General features: G+C 38.9%; 1 protein-coding gene across 9 annotated transcripts in view; it reads right to left on the bottom strand.

The window, feature by feature from the left end:
• Positions 1–23,453, bottom strand: part of MARCHF1 (membrane associated ring-CH-type finger 1) — a 116,168-nt gene that overhangs the window by 53,530 nt on the left and 39,185 nt on the right. For 7 of the 9 annotated variants that reach the window (XM_083457374.1, XM_083457380.1, XM_083457375.1 and 4 more), the window contains one exon: positions 21,080–21,219. The exons of the other annotated variants lie outside the window; for them this stretch is intronic. In XM_083457374.1, coding sequence (XP_083313500.1) covers positions 21,080–21,181 — 102 coding nt within the window. In that variant the 5' untranslated portion in view covers positions 21,182–21,219. The remainder of the gene's footprint in view (positions 1–21,079; positions 21,220–23,453) is intronic. 9 annotated transcript variants of the gene reach the window in all.

Below are 23,453 nucleotides of genomic sequence, written 5' to 3' on the forward strand. Positions count from 1 at the left end.
GATCGTTCAGCTTTCAAAACCAGGCATCGGCAAGCTCAGCCCTCCAGATGTTTTGTTACTACAACTCCCATCATCCCTGACCACTGGTCCTGTTAGCTAGGGATGATGAGAGTTGTAGTCCCAAAATATCTGGAGGGCCGAGTTTGCCTATGCCTGTCCTAAATGTTCGAAAACTGAAAACGGAAGCCTCAATCCAATAGGAAAACTCAAAACGGAAGCTGTGTGGCAAATTCAGCTTCTGAAAATCATTCAAAAACTGAAGCAGTTACTTCCGGGTTTTCGGCATTCAAAAGCCGAAACATTCAACTTCCGAGATGACTGAAAACCGAGGTTCCACTGTATATGGAATTTGAAAAGTGAATGCTTGAAGGGTAAATGCAAATAAAAGTATCCTCTTCTCCCTCTCTTTGGTCTATGAAAGCTATTTATTATGATCAAACACTGACCTCACTCTCCATTAAGATGCTGCTTTTACAGAGCTATGGCAGCAAACATCTCACATAAGCAAGCTCCATGCTGATCTCCATGACAACAGGTTATATTCTCTACCAATAAAAACTACTGTGTCCAAGGTTATTCCTCTTTCTTCTTCCTGTGCAACTATCATAATGCAGAAATATAAAGCTGCAATGATTAGCTATTCATTGTGAGATTACACTTAATGACAAGATGTCTGCAACCCCCCAAAAATCAATGAAATAAAACTTTTAAGACATTGTGATAGTATGTTCATAGTAGATGCTTACATTGTGATGGTCTTCATCTTGCCGGTTAAGTGAATATAGCCTTTATTTCTACTAGAATCCTTTCTAGTAGAAATCCTTAGCTGGTGGATTTGTAGCTCTTTTGTAACTGAACTATGGGATAATCCATTCAGACAGGAGAGCAGACCATGGGGATATTGGAAGTGTGCTGATGTGGCAAATAGTGTTTGCCCAGGACACAGTTTGCCATGATAAGATGCAAAGGGAAACTGTGGTTTCTCACCAACTTGAAATCTCTTCCCTTTGGGCTTGCGGGAAGGGGCAGAGGAAGAAGATGCTGAAGGCCTATATGATTCCTTTCCATATCTCCAGAACATAGTAGGATTCATAATACAAGTGCACTCTAGTATGTAGCCTTTCCTTAGACTTGGGAGATTTCCTGAGCTGGTCTGGGCTAGGTTTTGATCAAGTGTCAGACGCTAGCACAGTAACTCCACAAAGCAGTTGTCTAACTAAAAAAAAAAAAATGTTTTGGTAATCTTAGTGGCATTCTTGTTGCATCCACTTAAAACCACACAACACTACCTTGTCATCTAGGGCATAGATCACCTGACAGAGTTGCACAATGCGGTGCTCACCGTTACAGACACATTCAGCCTCAATTTTGTGTGGACCACACAGGACTAAAGGTAAGGGATGGGGCACCTCTGACCCATGGGCCAAATTTGGCCCACAAGGCTGTTTTCCCCATACTCAACTTCCTAACATCTGACATCATTTGCATCATCGGGTGTGGGGCAGGTTACATGACCATTACATTGGCTACATGACCAAGGTCTCTGTGAGGAATTCAATAATGCAGCTAATCCCTATATAAAGCAACTCTGTCAGCCCCATGCTTGTGGCTTGGGAAGTTCCAAGTGTAGGGCTGTTGTCAGGGTCCAATAAGGATCAGGCCCACTAGACCAAAAAGATTCCCCATTCCTGCTATGGAGCCTTGCAGCACAACCCATCAATGAGGGTAACACCACATCAAACATCAGTTGCTTTCCTATATTCATTGAGAAAGAAGTTGTTGAAATAGATAGAATGGAGGCATAGTGACAACTTCCTACTTTATACACAAATGTACGGCTAAATACTCACCACCCTCAACCAGAAGCAGCAGAGGACAGCCTGGGTAGAGAGAAAATGAGAGGGTTTCTCTCCTCTCTGCCTGTGTAACAGTGATACCAGATCAATCAGAAGGAGGAGAAACCTAGCTGTCATTTCTTCAACTTCAGAGAAAAGAAGAGGCCACTCTGTGGCCTGGTTTGCACATAACACTAAGGGCATGAGTTGTTTAAGAAACCACAAGTTAAACACAGGTTGTCTGAGATGACTAGAGAAACAAGTCCTATTTCCCCCAATGTTTGTTTTGCTTTCCAGCTACTCTTGCCTCTTGTCTTTATAGCTCGATGAATTTGTGGAGTAGGGTGTTCAAACAATCCATGGTTAAGACACATTATGGTTTATTGCCAGTAAACACATAGGCCAGGAAATCATGGCTTAGCTGTGCAAACCAACTAGCTTGGCAGGCAAAGTCATAGATAATAATAATTTATTATTTATACATCACCCATCTGGCTGAGCTTCCCCAGCCACCCAATCGAGTGTTAAGATCAGGTGATGAAATATGTGGCTGCTCTACAACTCTGCAATGATTTACATTTATTGATTATTAATTGAATTTAATAATCAGGCTTTGGGGGAGTTCTGCTTAGGTACAATATTTTTCCTCTTTTGTATTTTAAAAGCTTATTTTTGTACAGAATACAACTGAATACAAAACAGCTTGGGGAAAATTGAATATGGTAACCAGATTGTTCAGTTTAACTTAATTGAAAATGATGCTAAATTGCAAATAGTGTCTTTAACAGAAGGCATACCTACTATATTAACACATGTTTTGTGAAAAATGCAATATTAAAAACTATACAACATTTTCTAATTGAAATAAAATCTAACGATCACATAGCTCACCTGTATCAGAAAAAAAGTTGCAGAAAGTTACATGTCATAGGATGGGTTTCACAAATTGTCTTTGCTGACTTACTGCATTTTAGGGAGCCTGAATATGAATATGCTAATATAAAGAGACATGAGGTTTAAGATCAAATCAGCAATCCTTTAGATGACAGTCTTCCATTTATTCTGAGATAAAAGCTTTGAGGAAACAATTACCTTATGTGTCTTTTCCATTAGCCATGCAGTACATGGAACTGACCAGATCATTTTTATCTTTTGCCACATTGTATTTTTGTGTGTTAGCCTGATCTTTCATTCTCTGGACACACTGGAGAATTCCCTTTATGCGGAGGAGGATCAGGAAGAAGTGTCCTTGCTGCCTACTATAGGGTTGGAAGAATGGGTAATTTAATTGTCGGTGAAGCAGGGAGTGGATAAGATCTAGTACTGCTCATTTTATCTGGAGCCTAGTTTGGGGGGGGGGAGGGTTAGCTCTTGGGTTGGGTCCTAAACAAGAATTCATTGAGAGAAAAGTTAGTAAGAAAGAGTGGAGAAGAGCCCTGACAGAGGGAGATGGGGATGAAGGACTTGGAGGACTGGAACTTGCTGTTGAGTGAATACGTTTACAGTTGCCAGAGATGTTTATCAATTTACAGGTGCTCACTGTATATTTTACATTTATTTAAAAGTATATTATCATTTTTTCGAAAATGTTTCGTTGGTGATGCTTTTCCTCAAACATATCAGGAATATATGCAATGGAAAGAGCAAGCGAGTGAAGGAGGCTAACAGCACTGATTGAAACCAGCAATATAAAAACAGCAAGAAAATACCAAACACTGAATCACAGAATCATAGAACTGTGGAGTCAGAAGGGACCCAGAGGATCAAATGGGTCAGTGCCCTGCAATGTGGGAATCTCAACTAAAGCATCCATCACAACCTCTGCTTAAAAACCTCCAAGGAAAGAGAGTCCACCACCTTCCAGTGGACTTGGTTCTACTGTCAAGCAGCTCTTACCACTGGAAAGTGCCTTCTGATGTTTGGTCAAAATCTCTTTTCTTGTATCTTGAAGCCATTGGTTTCCATGTGTCAGCCCTTTAGATATATGAAGATATGCTCCTCTTTTCCAGGCATACCCAGCTCAATCTACTTAACTGTTTTTATCTACATTGCTCTACAATTGGTTCAACTAAAAAACACAACTCTACAAAATGGCTGAACTAATTGTAAACCTTACACATTTCAAGAGCTAATAAGGCTTGAATGCTGAAGAGGAAGAAATTTTGTGAGGTTTGGAAACATTTTATGGCAACAATCAGAAGAAAACTGACTTCCACCACAAACTGCATCAAAACTCAGTCTCAATGCCCATTTATCATGTAAGATAAGTGATGATATAATTATATGAAGTTGATGGACTACATGGAACTGGTGGAAATGACTGGCAGAATCCCAGACCAGGGAGAGGAGTCGGTGGAAGAAGACTGGAAAAAGTTTAAAGATTATTTACAGAAATACTGCAAAATTAATGAATGTTAAAAGATTGTTGGAATGAAACTATATGGCTTTAGTAGAAATGTTATAAGGATTTAAGTATAAATAGATTAATGGAATTTCAAAGGTAAAATAAGGTTAGAATGTGTTAGGATAATTATGGGACAGATAACAGAGGAAGATGGAAAGGAATTGCTGAAACATTTGACAGAAGTGGATTACAAAAAGGGAGGTGTGAGGAGGTCGGTGAAATAAGTGAATGAAAGATAAGATATTGAAATTGTTTGAGTGTTTTAAATTGGTTTTGTTTGGTTTTGTTAGTTTAATGTGTTTAGTGTTATGTAGTGTCTTTATATGGTATTGTATTGTATTGTTTTTTTCTGTTTCTATTTGGTTTCGTAGTGTTTAAATTGTTCAAAAAGCAATAAACATTATTTTAAAAAAAGATATAATTATATGAAAATACATGAATTGTAAAATAAATTGCCATGAATACTTGATCAGCTAAAGAAGCTATATAAAAAAGTTATAATACGAGAATACAATCTGAATTTGGAATAATCGCTGCCCAGGTTCATATAAACTGTGTTCAATACAAAATTTTAATTGTGAGAGACCAAGGCAAAGAGTGATGGCATGAAGTCTAGAGCTCAGATGTTTTGGTCTCTCCCTAGCAGAGAAGTCATGAACAGTTATTAATTCAGAGTAAGCTTGCTCATAAGGCACTACCTTTTTATGCCTCATTTTTTTACTAAACCTCTGTGAAGTCTTATTTGCCTCTTCCATCAAAAGTTGCAGCAGCATCCATCCAATGACTAACTTACTAGACACTTTTGCTGAAAGATTAGAGAGCACGAAACTGCCTTGAGGAAAAAATGGGGAGCAGCTAAGTGCTCTTTAAAGAGAATGGACCAGATGCTGACTGGTAGTATAGGCATATAATTTTTCAGACTGCCATCACTGAAGCAAATTAAAGATGTGATTTATGCAAGATCAGTGCAGACTCTGTGCACTATGACTCCCAAGGATAATTATTATCTGTGTTCTGAAGGACAAACTACAGTTCTATAAAGGTCACTAAGCACTATAGAATCTTGTGTGCTTGAATATTAAAGGAACAAAAAGAATACCCAAGGACCTGCAAAATGATGGATGAGAATAAACTACTGCTGTGTTTATAGCACTGTCAAACATTATACAGGATTCTTACTTATTCCCCTAAATGATAGGCATCTATCTAGGCACTAGTTATAGCTCATTTCTGAGCATCACTATATGCATAGGTACTACCTAAATCAGATCACAGCTGATAGCCAAGAAAGAATGAACAGCAATAAATGATAGGTGCATCCATACTTTTTAGCATGTAAAACCTGAACTCCATTCTCAGTCCTTGGCAACAGCCAGAGAGCTCTGGGATCCAATATAAACATTTTGTTAAGCATGTTAGTGGTCCTTGAGCAATACTAAATAGCAGCTACATTGGGGAGGGATCTAGATTTTGATCGAAACATTACCACACTTCTGAAATGGAGTGCTCCACAACTGATATCTAATAAACAACTGATACCTACCGTAATAAACAATAGTTTATTAGTTTAGAACTTTCCTTTCCCTCCTACAATGGATACAGCAAAACAATTTTACAAATATTCATTTTGATCATCATTTTCCAAATCTGAAGTCAATGCAATGAAACTAAATTCAGGACTGATTAAGAAAAACATTTCATCTGCTAATTTATCTCAAAGCACTTAATGTTTTGCTCTTATATTTATCATTTTAACTTCTACATTTCAAAGTACATTTTTTGAAACATTGCGAGTGATTTATTTTCTTAATGCTGTAAGTTCATTAATTGTAGCACTCTATAGGGCCCATTTGGTTGTACTAGCTTTCTCCGCTGCTCAACATTTAACAAATCATTTGCATTTAGAATCTTTTCAGCATTTTTCAGACAAACTTAATTTTCAGCACTAAAATAGCTAAACAAAAGAATGTTTTTAAAAAGACAACACAACACTTTCCTATTCATTCAATGCAAGCTCATTGTTTCTATAAAAACACATATTTTGTTTTTAAATGAACTACTCAAATTTTGTTGCATTGTTTTGAGTTCCTAGGCTATATGAAAAATTCTATGGCCCCAGAGTATGCATTCTATAATCAATGAATGCAAATAAAGTTTTACAGTTTGTTTAAACAAAATGTGAACTTCAGCAGCTATATTGAGGTGAACTGGAAAGGTGTAGGCAAGAAAAAGAAAGCTTGGGTTGATTTGTAACACACATTCCATTTTTACATTACCAACCATTGTGTTTCTCCGAAGCTTATAGTTACCAAATAATTCAAATCCCTTGTTACCAAAATTTCATCCCAGATCAACAACCACAATCTGTTTTATCTGTTAAATGGTTTCCTGCCTTTTTTCAACAGTTTTCTCAGTTGCCTTGAAGGGCAGTAGAGATCCAAGAATATAGGAAGTAAATAAAATGTGTGGCCCTAATAAAAAGGTAAAGGGACCCCTGACCATTAGGTCCAGGCATGGCCAACTCTGGGGTTGTGGTGCTCATCTCGCTTTATTGGCCGAGGGAGCTGGCGTACAGCCACTTTGAATAGTCACTTTGAATTCAGCACTAAAATATATAGAGATTTAAGGGAAGGGAAAGGATGCGGGTGGCGCTGTGTGTTAAACCACAGAGCCTAGGACTTGCCGATCAGAAGGTCAGCAGTTCGAATCCCCGTGACGGGGTGAGCTCCTGTTGCTCGGTCCCTGCTCCTGCCAACCTAGCAGTTCGAAAGCACATCAAAGTGCAAGTAGATAAATATGTACCGCTCCAGTGGGAAGGTGAATGGCATTTCCGTGCGCTGCTCTGGTTCGCCAGAAGCGGCTTAGTCATGCTGGCCACATGACCCGGAAGCTGTATGCCGGCTCCCTCGGCCAATAAAGCGAGATGAGCGCCACAACCCCAGAGTTGGTCACGACTGGACCTAATGGTCATGGGTCCCTTTACCTTTACCTAAGGTAAGGGAAAGGGGGGATCTTGTCAATTGTAACAGGTTTGCATAAGTGCTCCATGGTGAAATCCATGTGTTGTTAAGATACATAATAATAAAATAATAGCTAACTGCAGGGGCCTTCTGAATAGATGCCAATTTTACTATTAGTAGGAATGACATAGCAGCCTGTGTTTTGTTGGCCCCAAAATGGAAAGTGAGCAAGGTCCTTTGCAAAGAGGATTGGCAACTTAAGGTGTTAGAATATGCAGAACTTGTAGTTTTAACCTACAAAATAAGCGAGCACCAAGAACATATATTTTAAGAGTGGGAAATATTGAATGTATGGAAAATAATTGTACACAGTTAAAAACGCTGGCAGCTTTAAAATAAATTCAACAGAGTAAATACAGTGGTGCCCCACAAGACGAATGCCTCGGAAGACGAAAAACTGTCAAGACGAAATAGTTTTCCGTTTTCTGAGTTGCTTCGCAAGACGGATTTCCCTATGGGCTTGCTTCGCAAGACAAAACGTCTTGCGCCTTTTTTTAAAAAACCGCCAATGCATTCCTATGGAAAACCGTCAATACACATTGGTGCTTCGCAAGACGAAAAAACTCGTAGAACGAAAAAACTCGCAGAACGAATTAATTTCGTCTTGCGGGGCATTAGTCCAGTAGCATCTTAGAGACTAAGTTAGTTCTGGGCATCAGATTTCGTGTGCATGCACAATTCCTCTTCGTATCTGAAGAAGTGTGCATGCACATGAAAGCTTATACAGTACCCAGAACTGGCCTATTTTTTAATTTCTAATTTCGACTGCATCAGAGCAACACGGCTACCACCTGAATCTAGAGTAAATAATATTTGATTTATGTAAAAGTGGAAAATTGATTTGAATAGTTATGAACCATGGAAGGAGAAGGAGGGAAGTCTTTGGATGTTTTAAAAGTTTGTAAAATAGTGTGTGTGTGTGTATGTGTGTGTGTGTGTGAGAGAGAGAGAGAGAGAGAGAGAGAGAGAGAGAGAAGGGTAGGGGGTGGGGGGGGTGGCTGAGAGAGACGAATGACCGAATTTATCAGAAAATGCCCAGTCACCATCTGTGATGCTTACATGAACTGAGGAAGACCTAAAAGTAATAATGGAAATAGGACATTTTGCTGCATAATGGTCTCCTGCTGCTGCTTAAAAGCCAAAACGAAGTGACTCACTCATGATTATTCAGAAGTAGGAGATATTGATCTTGGGGCAAACGGCTGCAGTGACATTTTTATTATGCCAGGATATTGAAAGAAGCATAGTCATTTGCATTGTTATAAGATCAAGGCAGGTATAGTGAAATAGTTGAATATTCTTCAAAGTACTGCATGGACCACAGCAACAGACCTGAACACTTCAGTCCACTCCATATGTATAAATTGCAGCAGAGACCACAGCTAAGTGTCAGTGTTGGCAGCATTCCCTACTCTCCCTCCCTCAGTTAAAAAGAAAACAAAAGCAAGCTTGCTATGGGCTTACTTGTTGAAGAGGACTACGGAGGAATTTTACTCACCACACAATTGGCTAATTCATGATGAGATTTTTGCCTTCTCATAGCAACATGCATAGTTGGTAGATTACAAAGTATACTCAGTACTTTTTTTCTAGGAAAGTAGGTGCCTGTAATCACCACAAAGTTGTTACAGTAAATGCCACACTTTTTAACAACAACAAAAAGAGGTGCCAGTACTGGTTACCCTTGAGTGCTCCCTGAAAAAAGCACCGAATATACTTGTTTTGTTCTCAACAACAACAAAATGTTTTGAAGTTGTTCTTTGTCACAACTTGCAATGTTGGTGGGGAAGGGGCAGGATCCATAGTCTAATAAGGGGACCCCCACAAGGGAGCTTGGGTGAGGCTATCCTAAGGCCTCAGCTCTACGTCAGGGGCTGGGGCTGGCTCCCTTGCACCCAGGTTCATGTGGGGGCTTACTGGAATAGCCTAAACCAAGCTGAACCATTCCCTAAATTCTGACAACTCCCTCCCTTCAGATCCCAGCCAGCAGGCTCGATATGCGACATTGGTCAGCAATTGGGCTACCCTAGTCCAGTATCCAGCTACATTATAATCATAATGGGGATTGACCTTGGCATAATCAATAAAAATTGTGTGCGGTGTTTGCTCCTTCTTGCTTGCACACCTGGGCCTGAGGCACCGTAAGATGATTATATTCTAAAATCAACATACAAACACACAATTACATCTCAAGAGAGAGACACGTTTTCATCTTTGTACATAAATATAATGAAAGTAATAAGGGGCTCTCACATGGCACTCTTTATTCAAAACTATCCACAGGCCAAACAGCAAATGTTTATTATATGTTAATATGTAAAATGAACATTAAGGTTTTACACTGATCTCCTATGCATGCCTAATCAGAAGCAAGAAAATCCCATTGAGTTCAATAGGGCTTATTTTAAGGTGAGTGTTCACAGGATTGCAAAGAAATCTAATGTATGACAAAGTTGTCATCAAACTGCTTATGCATTCTCTTGTGCAGCGATGTTCCACTAGGGCAAAATATTTCACCAAAAGAACAAGCATACAACTAACTGATTTTAATATAGCACGACACTGGATTTGGTCCATTGTTTTTATGTTGCTTTATTGTATACTGCACTGCATAAACATTTTTAAATACTAAGTGATTTAGAACTGCATATATATAGATATAAATATATAAAACTTGACAAGAAATGTTTCTCAAGGCTGCACACACCAAAAGTGCACATCATAGTAGGCTGATATGCTACTATGCAAATTAGTGTCAAAACATCCAAGATTTTCCAGGTACCAACACTCATTAATCAAAGAAGACTATGGATGAATAAATGTAATTCCTGCATCTTATGCAGTCCATTATATTTCAGTGAAAAGCAGACAAAATAGAAAATTGTATTGAATTTTCTCATGTATAAAAGAACAAATTTCATTCAATCTACTTAATTTTTTTTATCTACATGAATCTCATTACAGAGTTGTTTAAATAAAAATAATAATTCTACAAAATGACTGAACTTTACACATTTTGGGAGCTGATAAGCTACAAATTTCTAAGCAAATACACAGGAGAAACGACAGAGCTAGCTAACACAGGTATCATTTAAGGAACAGTATTATTGAAGAGCAGCTTTACCTCCATAGCCTGTATTTACAGGAACATACCACTTAAAATTCCAAATCACTGGCTGCAAAAACAGCTGGAATTACTGTGTACCGCTGAAAATATTCTGTACCATAAGCAACCATTATGGCTGCATGCGACAAAAGCAAAATGAGAAATCACTATACCTACCGTATTTTCCGCCCTATAGGACGCACTTTTCCCCCTCCAAAAATGAAGGGAAAATGTGTGTGCGTCCTATGGGGCGAATGCAGGCTTTTGCTGAAGCCTGGAGAGCGAGAGGCGTCGGTGCGCACCGACCCCTCTCGCTCTCCAGGCTTCCAGAAGCTATCCGCAAGCCTTGGGAGCCCGGCGGGAGTGCCCGCCGGGCTCCCAAGGCTTGTGGGCAGCAGCCTGCAGCCCGAAGCACGTGGTGCGCTGCGGAGCACGCCCCGTGCTTCGGGCAGATGTCCGCAAGCCTTGCGCATCCGGCGGGAGCTACCCACACAAAAAAGTTACCCACACAATAGCTTCCTCACGAGCCTTCTCATTTGTTCTCTAAAGTTTTCATCCAAGTTTCCCCCAAATCCCCATATAATTATAAAGTTGTGACAATATCCTCAGCATACTCATTTTGCCTGCAGGCTGCTAGCAGGTACTCTTTCGTTCTTAGGTAGCAAATTGTGTTTTGTCTCATCACTGCTAAATGAGTAATAAAAGTCAAGTTTCTAAACAGAATGTCTGGAACCTGAGTGATAAAAATGTAAAATCCAAGGAGTCCAAATGTAAAAAAACCAGTGGGACCAGATGTTGGTAATTACATCTAAGCTATCAGAAAGGCATGAAACCAAAACAAGGATAAAAACAACCTTTCAGTTTATAAGAGAATGAAACCTGAGGACAAATCAGTCAGTTCAAAATCATTCCTGTGTGGTACCAGGGATAGTTCTGTCGGACCATTCCTCTAAATTAAATTGATCTTCATGGAAGAAGGATTACATTTCCATGCTAACAGAAGAAGCATGAACTGATTTGTGTGTGTTTTTTTTTTTTAAATGGCAGGGGGTATTTCAATAATATTTCAATTTCCTTTAGTTTTGTTTGTTTGTTTTTAATTCTACAATAAGATAAGCAAAATATGACTTCTTGTGTTCCATATAAGCTTCCAAGCACTTTCAAGTCGTTCATGGCAGTGGATTCAACTAGCAATTCAGATAAAATACAGCCAAGTAAACAATGTATTTCACTGCCTCTGTGATATCTTAGTGTAAAACCACCTGAATTTCTTTGATACTTTCAGAAGAACTCCAATTACTTTTCTAATTAATTCAAAAATCATTGCGGTTTTTGTCCTATGTTGCTGTATTGCATTTAACTTGCTATTGTACAGCGCACCAGAATTCTGTTAGCTATTGTATAAACAAGCAATATTTATTTATTCCAGAAAGGAATAACAGCCAATGAATGAATACAAAAACCAAAGGTAAAAGCACAATAAATCATGTTTAAGATAATCAGAATATATTTAAACGCTTGGATGAATTAAAAGAAAATGCCTTGAAAAGACGGAAGAGTTGGTGCCAGGCATACATCTCTGAGGAGGGCAGATTGTTGGGGAGGTGGCAATTCTTCAAATATTATGGTCCCAAGGCATAGCATGCTCACACTGTGGAGTCCCTATTGTGTGGGGGGTATGTGTGAGAGAGCTTACAGAGGGAAGTTGTCTAGTCTACTCCTCATAAATACATTTTATTTGATAACTGGCCTCTGGACATTAGGCAATAGGGCACCTTCTAGCTGAAGCCTGCATAGCCAGATAGATGGAAAGTGCATCATAGCACATTTCCATGCCAGGAGTTACAGTATAATCAAAACTGTACTTTGTTGTGGGAAAAGATAACTATGTATTTGCTCAAATTAACTGCATGTACAATGAGACAGAAGGCTCCAGTGAGCTATGATGAGAACAACCCCTTTCACCTTTCCAACAGGGAGGTTAATTGCTTAGCCCTTGCCTGACTTGCTAATTTTCCAGAACAGATTTTCACAAGTAACAGGAAGATTACCCTCTGGTAATGTTACAGTGAAAGCTTATGACTGGCTTTCTCATTAATTATTTCACTCTCTCTCTCTCTCTGTTATTTGTATACAAAACTAATACTCCTCAATCACATGGAAATCCAGGTCTGCATTGATACAGGTGAACCATTCCTGCTATACTCCAAAGAGAATCTAGTAATCACAATTAACACCTCAAACATATTTGGAGATTTGATTATAAAACAAAGGCACCACTGTGATTTGGAAACAGAATGGTTCTTGGGGGACTATTTCCAGCCCCAAAGTGACAGGCTTTATACCATCCATACAGATCTCAGAAACTGGGAGTCAGCCAAAGGAGGTTCTTGCTTTTAGCACTTGATCCTGATGAAGACCAAGAAACTCTGATGTCACCAAACTATAATGCAAGCATCCCCTTTTACATGGATTGTGCCTAGATTTTCTTTTTCAACCACAGAACCAAGAGACTGTTTGGTGCTAATGCCAGGCTTTATATTGCTAATCTCTCTTCCAATGTGTATCCAGTTACACCCTTAAGAAAATGTGTGTCCAGTTTTCCCTTAAGAAAAATATAATTGTGTGAGATTTAGAATTTCTCTCAGTGTACTCTTTGCTACATTTATGGCTATCTGTAAGACAGGTAGGCAGCACTGTTAATTTAGGACCAACTGCAATTAAAATACTTAGTTTTTAAGGTTTCAAGAGCAGCCTTTGTGTACGTATGCAAGTTCAGGCACAATCAGGATTAGGAACACGGAGCTTAGCCTCTTCCCCACACCACGATCCCTGTGAATATCCCCTATGAAGCTGCTCTTAGCCTAGAAGCAAAGGTTAATTGGTGCCAATAGCCTTCAGAGTCTAGTCACAGTTGGGAGGGGTAGAACCAGAGGTGTACCTAGGGGTTGGCAAAACAAGCCCCACTGACAGTGCAGGCTTTGAGGAGGCACAAAAATCACCCATCAGAGTATGGAACATATAATGTATAGGTGTGTTGCAGCAAGATCAAATGCAGGAAAAACTTTCCGTCCTTCTTGCACCACAGCACAAACCGTGTGGTGAACTGATTTGGGTGGGGAGATACAGCTCTTTCCAAGGGCACAACAGACCCTAGGTACACCTCTGGATAGAACAGTCTTAATCCAGTTAGTTTCCATTCCATATGTATTCACTAGAAATGGGATAGAATAGACACAGAAAAATCCTTTAAAATAAACTGCTTTTCTTCTCTTTTTACATATGCCAGCTGTCTGGAACTGCTAGTGTGTGATGCTTCTGCCACATCTGTGGAAAATCTTGCTGCCATTAACCCTAAGAGGGAAAAAGGAGGTGTGATGATGTGCCATCACTTTCAGGGAGGTTGTACAAGGGGAAAAAACCCTGCCCCTAAGGGTTCAGGGAGACAGACATTTTTCCCGTGTACACTCTCCTTGAGAGTGAAGACATGCTGTCATATCCTGTGGAAACTGTAGTAAGATTTACAAAATGTGCCGCATAAGTAACACTTTCTAGCTGTTCCGGGGCACGAGTACGTGTAAAAAGGAAAAGGAAAAAAGCTCAGCTCTCAGACCACATTGTAATGGAATCCAATAGGAGTGCAGATTCCAAACCAGACCCACATCTGATCCACACAATAGTCTGGGAGGTGCAGATTGGGCTAAGTCCGCTTTGGGTTACGAACTCACCAAATATATTCTCCATCCCTACTAACGAGTCTCTGTAGGAAAGGGGGCACACTAAGTGGCTATAAGAAATCAGTAAGGTGCAATGGGTATCACAGGTTTCAAAGACGATTCATCATAAATCACTTAAAGCATACCCAAAATAGGTCAGGTGAAAAGAAAAGAGGGAAATATGTCCAGGATGGCTAGCAATGAAAGGTGGGTGGTGGCAATATGTACACATCATAATGCTAATAGTTCAGTCTTCGGCTATATGTAAAAAGATAAATCTTTATGTATAAGTGGAAAACAAACATGAACAGCAGATTTTTCCAAGAGGCATTAACACCGATTCACTGGGTATACTAGCAAGGAAATGGAAGGGGAGCCATAGTTTTTCCTCCTCTTAGATTCAAGCATTTTACAATCCTACTGCTAGTAGCTATCTTGAATAATGTAGTTCCCAAGGCAGCAAAAATTGTTTTTGCATATGCTCTGGAAGTCCCAATGGTAGAGATGTACACATTGGGGGTTGGGGGTAGGACAAAAATATGTACTTTTTAATAACGAAACTTAAACAGTGTTGTTGAGATTTATTTGTTGTATAGCATCCATTCAGACCTGCAAATCAGGCTGAATTTTATTTTCTTACCTAACACAACCAAGAAAATATTATTCAGAAAGAATGATAACTGCATGGGAAATGGGTGAGCTACAATGTTCATGGTAAAAATAAAACCCCCAATGATTTATTTTCTTATAGAATGCTTGAATTGTTAAATTTATTGGCATAAACACATAGCTAAGACATTACAGTAAACCATATCTGAATTAGATTTCAAAATGCTTTTTTCTGCATGAAAGTGTAAATTTGTTCTCTGGCCCACTTAAGATAATTCTCTACATATATTTAAATGAGGGAATAAAATGAATATAAAAATGACTTCGTGCATTAGCTTGAGTCATAAGAAGTCATTTGCTTTGCCTTTGCTTCCGGTGTCTGTCTCACTAGTATGGGATAATATGGGGAAGGGAGATCTGGGCCAAGGGATGGCGTTATCTACTAGTTCCTCTCAACCTCATGTTATCTTTTAGGATATTATGCTGAGGCTGAGAAGCAGCAACTCTTCTATATATGCCATTGCTCTTGACTGCCCAAGAGCTGTGTCAGTAGTCTGAACCAAGGCCTCATCTGCACTATACATTCAAAGCAGGATCATACCATGTTAAAGAGTCATGGCTCCCACCCCCAGGAATCCTGGGAACTGTAGTTTATTAAGGTGCCATGAGGTGTTAGGAAACCCTTCGCAGAGCTAAACGTATAAGACTTCTTTAACCATTAATAATTTTTTAATTTAATTAATATTTTTTTCTTCTCAGAAAAAAATCTGAGAATTTATGCTCTATTTCTCGTTTTCAATTTCAAGTTCTCCTGATCAGACAGTTGTAGGCATAGCCTAGAATTTGTAAGCAAATTAAATTAACACCCCCCCCAAAAAAAAAACCCCCAAAGGTTTTAACAAACTGTGCTGATATTCACTCAAATTCCAAAATGCCAAGAAATAGCAACTGGGAAATTGCAGCTGTTAAGGGTTGTGTTCTTAACAGTTATGTTATTTATAGATATGGTATTCTCTTTTGTCCGTGGTTAGTTCAAGCATCACTATTACCTTGGTGCTCAACAGGTGTTGCTGGTTGTTGCCATTCTCAGGTAGGAATTACTCACTGGCCAATTCGGGTTGCACAATTAACACTGATTTGGAGTTCTTGTGCAACAACACTACTTTCACCCCAAACTAGGCTTTTTACAGTAAGGAAAGTGAAAGTCATCCTTTCCCCTTCTTTCTAACATTGTCTCAAACTCTGCCTTCTCTTTCCATATATCTGAATTTCTTGTCAGCTTCCCAATGAAGAGTCTAATTTGTCGTAAACAGATTGAACTTTGCTCCTTTTTCTTTCACCTTTTCAAAAGTTTTTACATGCTCCCAATCCTGAAAGATTTCCAGCTTATTTTCTAGCCACTATTAGTAATTTCCCAGCGTCAGTCTAAATTAAACCTTTTATCTTCTATCACAGAGGCTGACAGGGAGGTTTTAGGTGACAAAAAGTCCAGGCCTCCTTTTCTAGGAAAAAAAAAGTAAGAAAGTAGAAATTAAGGTGATGAAAAATGTCTTTTCTTTTATGGCAGCTGGGCAGGTAGGCTACTCTTCTCAGTAGCTACAAGAGGAAGCCAATTTTGGTTGCTATGAAAGAGTAGCAAATTGTTAATTGTTAATTTTATTTTTACTGCCAGGAATGGGAAAGGATATGCCAAAATAAATTGATCAGCCTTACACCCTGAATTGGAGTTGGGGGCAAGGGAGAAGCATTTACTTCTTCATCTTAGGCAACAAAATGTTCTTGGCTGGCCCTGCTGCCCACTGACTGAAGTTCTCAAGGAGACTTACAATTCATTTAAAACACAACGAAAAGGCCAGAATTCTAAGGGAAAGGTGAATGTGTATGTAAGATCCCAGATGTTCCAGGTCACTGCCACTTTGCTCCTGTAAGTTTGCCCAGATTGAAAAAACGAGCTTCTCTGAAAAATGTGTAAATCAAAGTCGAGTAAGTGTTGGAAATGCAAAGAGAAAGAAGGTACGTTCTATCATATGTGGTGGTCTCGCAGAAAGTTTAAAGCTTACTGGGAAATGATATATAATGAATTGAAAAATATGTTTAAAATAACATTTGCTAAAAAAAATAATCAGAAGCTTTCTTTCTGGGAATTATAAGGTTAGAACTACCCAAACAGTATAGAAATTTATTCATGTATGTGACTACAGCGGCAAGAATCCTATTTGCCCAAAAATGGAAAGAAGAAAGCAGATTGGATACAAATACTCATGGATTATGCAGAAATGAAGAAACTTACCAGAAGAACAAAAAATCAAGGCGACAAACCTTTTTGAAAGGAATGAAAGTGGTATATTGAGTATTTACAAACAAACAAACTGTAAACAGCTTAAGACATTGGCAGGATTATTGTAAAAACCTGCAGTTTCATAATAGTAAATAATTAAAGTAGATGAATAAAAGAGTAAGTTAAGGTAATTTAGACTATGCAGGAAATGGTAAATATAAACCACAGAAAGAGGAAGGACGCCGTTGAGTTTTGAAATGTTAAAATGACTGTAAAACTATTGAAATATATATAACTGAAAATAAAATTTAAAAAATTATTAACAAACAAGTTTCTCTGCACTTTCAGAAGCAAAGAAGTCACATGAAACTTTCTTCCTTCTATTTTGATAATGGCAGTGCCCCCCTGAGGCTGAAATGCATCCTGCTCTTGCATTTGAGAGTTGTGGTGCCAGTTCACAACTGAGGACTTGGCTGCCAATGATCTGATATTGTACACTGTCTTACATAAAAGTCTTTATTGAATGAGAAATCATTTTGGGGAAGCGGTTTGTCTCACAAATTATATTCTTCATTTGAAAAGGAAACAATTTTTTCCCTTTCCTTTCCTTTTTCCAAATTTTCAGGGGGAAAAGGCTTTGGAGAAAAGATCCAGGAGGGAAATTCCCCGCACCTCCCCATGTTTTCTGGTCCCCACCCAGGTTTCATATCTCTAACAATACCAATGTTACTTAAGGGCTTGTCAGCTGGAAAATGTACTGAATTCTATGTGAAGTGCAACAGGCTGAAGTACTGTTATGCATTAAAGATGACACTCCTATCAGGAGCTAGTCTTCCAGCTACAGCTTCCAACCTGCACTATTGTTGCTAACTTCTGAATTCCAACAAAATTATATTCTTTCTAGTAAAGCATCAAGTTCTAAGGTGCAACAGTATAGAGGCCATAGAAAATTCAGGTATCTGGCGAGTGGGGGCTGCCATCATATGCACTTAGAAGCTCTAGAAAAGTAGCCTACTTATCAACACTTATCTCTTACAGCTTCTAGACCATTTTGAAGTCAGCAGCACACATACTTAGACAGTGGCTAGACTTCATATGTCAATCATTTTCCCTAAGGAAAGTGGACTGGAGGGTGGGGAGAAGGTGAGAAAGTACTAGCAGACTTCTTCCACAAACAACTTGCTATCCCTTTCCAAGTGCCCAGTGGCAAACATAATGTGCTCATCCTGACAAGTCTCCCGGAACAAATCTAAAGCATTTGCCTCTGCTGTCTTCCACAACTCAGCCCAGCTTGCCACATAATCATTCGCCTTAGTAAAGAAACCTGATTTCAAACAATTATTCACTTCTCTTCTGTTTTGATGTCAGGTCCGTGTTTCAACAACGGAAGGGGCTGTTCCTTTCTTTCCCATTCCCTGTTCCAATGTTTCTTCTTGACAGCTCTTTAGTAATGCTTGACTGGATAGGCCTGCCTCATGTAAAACACCGAAAATGTTAAGCATTCCTGAAGAAAAGCAAAGTGTGAAAACTGACATGCCATTTGTTTTGAGCAAAGCAGCAATTCTCTACCACTTTAATACAAGAGTTTGGGTAAGAATTTCACTCAGAATAAATGGTTCTATTCACAAAATAAATGTCCTAGACAAAATATTGAGAAGGCAGCTAAGTAAGTAGGTGCAATATGCTAAAAATAGGGTGTACCTTGGGCACATGCTGTTAGGATATTTCCGTTCCACCTTAAAAGGGAGCAGGATGTTTGTGTCACAGCCTGCGTATTTCCTGTTCACAGGATGTTTCTGTTGTGTCTTTGCTTTCGTTTTCTCTCTGTGCCTGAGACACCGAAGCAGGCAGTCATGTTTTCTTTGTTCTGACCAACGCTGTATAAACTTGTAAATAATGCTTTCCTGAGTGCATCTTTTGCTGTGCATTATCTGCTGATAGAGCGTGCATCAGCTCTGGAATGTGGCAAGCTATTTCTGGAGCTCGTGTCGCTAATTGCTGATACTGCGTGTCTACGGGAGATCGATGGACGTCCGGAGACGACGTGGAGTCATGATGGATTTTGTCTCCCTGGCAGTATCCCAACACATGCTACATTGTAAATGACTACAAGTTACTCTGCTTCTTGTATGACTTAAAATGTCCATTTATAAAGTATTGTTTTCATGCAGTAAGCAACCAATATTAAAGAAATGGTAGCAACTTTTGGACGGAGTGTGTGTACAACAGACAGACAAGTAAATAGAACAGAGAAATATAATAGCATGCTAACAGGTCTAGAATTGTGGTCTGTTGACACAATGCAAACCTGCACAGTGATACTAATGCCCTTATTATTACAATGGATGTGGCAGAGCTCGATTATGCATTGTCCTGGATGCAGAGCAACAACTTGTGGCTCAAGACCCAGCACTGCAGAATGTCAACACTGTCCCCCAAAGCCTCTGTCTTCATCCACTAAGCTTACTGTGTTAAGGATTAAAAAGAAAAGAAAAGATACTGGCAAAGAGAGTGCACAAAACAATCCAGTAAACAAAGTTTCCACAGCTGGGCAAGTATGCAATGCAACATCTCCTTTCCCTTTATTCTGGCATATCTGCCTTTTGACAATCGGGTCGCTAGGCAGTTGGCAAAACATCTTCAGGCCTCAATCATGAGCAATTTGGTCATTCAAACTCTTATTAAGAAAGCTGCATCTCTCCAAAGCCTGGCTGTACTCCTGTGCAAAATATTTAAATACTACATACTTCTGTGAAATTCAGCGTTGTGCCTAGCATTAGTATGGATCTACACAGTTTCTTTAATAAAAAACTGGGCATCACTTTCACACACAGTAGTTGTACTGGGATATTTATAAAATATTATGAATAAGAGTGATTTTGAGCTGGTAATGAACCTCTTAATGGCAGGTTGCATGGAATTGCATTCAAATCAAAACTTAAAACCGCTCCTACTACCAACACAGTACGAATGGCAGCTAAGAGCTGGGAAAAATTAGCATCCCTCAAGCAAATAACCTTCAGCATGAACAATAGGCAACATATAATTTTCAGACAAAAACAGATTGCACTGATTATGTCTTTGGAACAACTATTCAGAACAGTAAAATATGGGTTGCATTAATTCAGTCTCTTAAATTTGTTCAAGATATATAAATATATATTTACTCAGAGTATACATTATTGATGTTGGTGAACATGCCCAAGTTAGGACCATTAAATTCAAATGGTCTACTCTAAATAAAACTCATATCACTCATAGAAAGTACAATGGAATGTAACTTTTCCAATACAGTGGTACCTCGGTTGTCGAATGTCTTGGCTCCCAAACAAATTGGCTCTTGAACGCCGCAAACCTGGGAGGGAGTGTTCTGGTTTTCGAACGGTTTTTGGAAGCCGAACGTCTGACGTGGCTTCCACTTGAGTGCAGGAAGCTCCTGCAGCCAATCGGAAGCCGCACCTTGGTTTTTGAACCGTTCTGGGAGTTGAACGGACTCCTGGAACGGATTAAATTTGACAACCAAAGTACCACTGTATATATTTTGGCTGTCAAAGCCTGCGATCATCCATCCTATGGAACATATGAAAAACAATATTCTAAAATACATTTTCTTTCTCGTCCATGTCATAGGCAAGTTTACAAACCAAGCAAAGCAGCACTTTTAAATAGGGGCCCTCTGTTCATGTCATGCATTGACAACTTTAAAAATAGCTGAACATATCTGTTTGTAGGAGGGGTCATTTTTACCTTAACAATACTCTTGAAGCTGCTGAAAAGGAAATTTTCTGTTTATAGATGTCAAAGCGTGCAACTCTGTATTCACCTTGATAGAACAGCAATATTATTTCAACAGCCAACACATGCGAGCCAAAAATTAAAAGGGGAGAGGTGGTTGGCAACAAAAGTACAATATAGTTGGAAAGCTTGAAGAAAGAACAGTTTGCATTCAAAGCAAAACAAAAAGAAGCAGGCAAAGCCAAAGTGGTTTCAAATAAAGTACAATAAGGCGCAAGCACTACTGTTTTTTTAAAAAAAGTTAATTTAGCACCTTTCAAAGGTTGCTGGTATGCTTTTGCACATGCCATCATCATGAAATAGAACTTTCACTCACCAAGGCAGAGATATGTGAAGCATCACCTGTGACCTCAGGGGTTCTTGTGCTGTTTGGGAGTCTGTGAGGATTACGAGCTATCGCTTGGCACCAGCCCAACATTTTCTCCTTCCACTTATCCCTTTTCAATTTCTGAAATTCTGAAAATAATTCACATTCCCTGAAACAGTGGTATTTTTAGTTTGTTGCATGTATGTGGGCATGCAATTATATATATATGCGTGTGCGTGTTTGATCTGCCTATAAATAATAAAACTAAAATGACGGGGGCAAGGTGGAGTGGGGAATCTAGACCAGGTTCCCCAACCTGGGCCCTCCAGATGTTTTTGGCCTACAACTCCCATGATCCCTAGCTAGCAGGACCAGTGGTCAGGGATGATGGGAACTGTTGTCTCAAAACATCTGGAGGGCTGAGATTGAAGAAGCCTGATCTAGACGCATCAATCCTAAACACACTTCTATCCAGAAACAAGTCCCAAATAAATGGTACAATGGCTTCTGGCATACCTATGAAGTTAAACTATAGATTCTTTACTGTAAGTAAATGTTATTGGATCCAGATTTAGTAGACCAGAGATTGGGAACCATGTACAATCTGAGGGTCGTATTACCTTGTTGGAAACATTCAAGGGGATATGTGTCAATAGTGTGTGGAGGCAAAGGAAAAAATAGGCAGAGCAAAAGGTGTAAGCAGGCTACATTTTAGCAATTTAAAAGTAAGAGGTTTCTGCATACATACACCCCCAATGTAGGCAAGCAAGAGGCATCATCACAATTCAAGAGCACATTTCATCAAGGCAACAGCACTTGAGGAGGGCATGGGACAGGGTCAGCAAGGGGTATGATGCAGAGGGGTTGCTTGGTCGACAGAAGATACTGATAGCCATAGAGAAAAGCCTGGAGAGACACATTGAGCTCCAGGCCTGAGATGCCCCACCCCTGGAGTATAGCCACTGGATTAAGTGGGATTACTCTAAATCTGGATCCAACCCAATGTTTTTAGGACTGAGATTTCATAGGAAACATACAGAAAATTACTAAAATGCATATATACTGGGAGAATTGTGCACACAATATTACATTACATGCATTAATGAATGCTTTCTTCAGGTTCAAAATGTCATGTACCACCAGCAGATCAAAGACCACACATGGATAAATATTACATTCTAATAACAAAACTTCTTCAACTGAAAATATATTCCACATTTTCCAGAATTAACCCCATTACATTCAAGTTTACGTTACTAAATTTTAAAATGTTAAGATAAAAAAATCCCAGATCAACTGCCTTTAGACTCCAGATTTATGAAACATGTAACCAAAAGTGTACTTCACAGCTGTATTCTGGATCATACCCTCTTAGAAATGGTACAACTCCAACAGTAATATCTTATGCTTTTTTTTTAAAGGAAAAGAAAAAGAAAAACCCAAAGACATTGCATGTGATCCTAAACATGCATAATTGTAAGTAGGCTCACTTGGAACAACCAAAGATTCCTTCCCAGTTAGTAGGAGGATATAAAATTGAAAATAATTCAAAATATTAGTTCATTTAATTATATCAGTTACATATTACATGTACTGATTTTTTAGCTTATTTCAGATGGTGAGAACAGGTTTATTACCTATTACCTAATACTTTAAAGTCTGAAAATGAATTTCCTTTTCACTTAAAACTAATGTATACAAAGTCACTGTAGCAAATAGGTGCAGTTGTGGATGTCACATATCCGTCTACTTTGTTATTCATTCTTTTATTGAAAATCCCTATGCTGAATATGCTGAATCTGATACTTAAAAGACTTCCTGAATAGTTTCCCTCACCAGCTTTTGTTCTGACCTGCAATAAGCCAGGTAGGACTTGCAGTTACTCTCCTGTTCTGGTACAGTCCACTCCACTGTTATAACCACACACATTTCCACCATTTTGATTTAATGAACATTTCACTAATTCAAAAATCAACCTACCATGTACCTCCTAGTATGGAAAGCTGTGCTCTCTGTCTTATACGCATCTTGCTTAATTAAACTTTCCAAGAGTAATTATCACCAAAACGTACACTCCATATTTTTTAGTAGAATTCAAGCATGTAGCCACAATTTATGTTGAATAATAAAAGCAACGCTGATGACAAATAACACAAAACTTTTGATTAAAATCAGATCCAGACCTTTCAGACATTCCAGGTTCAGATATGCACTGTGTACTATGCTATCTGTCATTCACACCAAGCATTCTGAAATGTATAAGTCTTCTAAAAGACTTCAAGAGACCCTTGAACAAAAGGATTCTATGAACTGGTATATTACATAGAAAATGCACAATGTCTCATAGAAAATCCTTCATTGCAGAAGTACACATTCACATTAA

The sequence above is a fragment of the Podarcis tiliguerta genome, assembly GCF_965153285.1.
Source record: "Podarcis tiliguerta genome assembly, chromosome: 9".
NCBI lineage: Eukaryota > Metazoa > Chordata > Lepidosauria > Squamata > Lacertidae > Podarcis > Podarcis tiliguerta.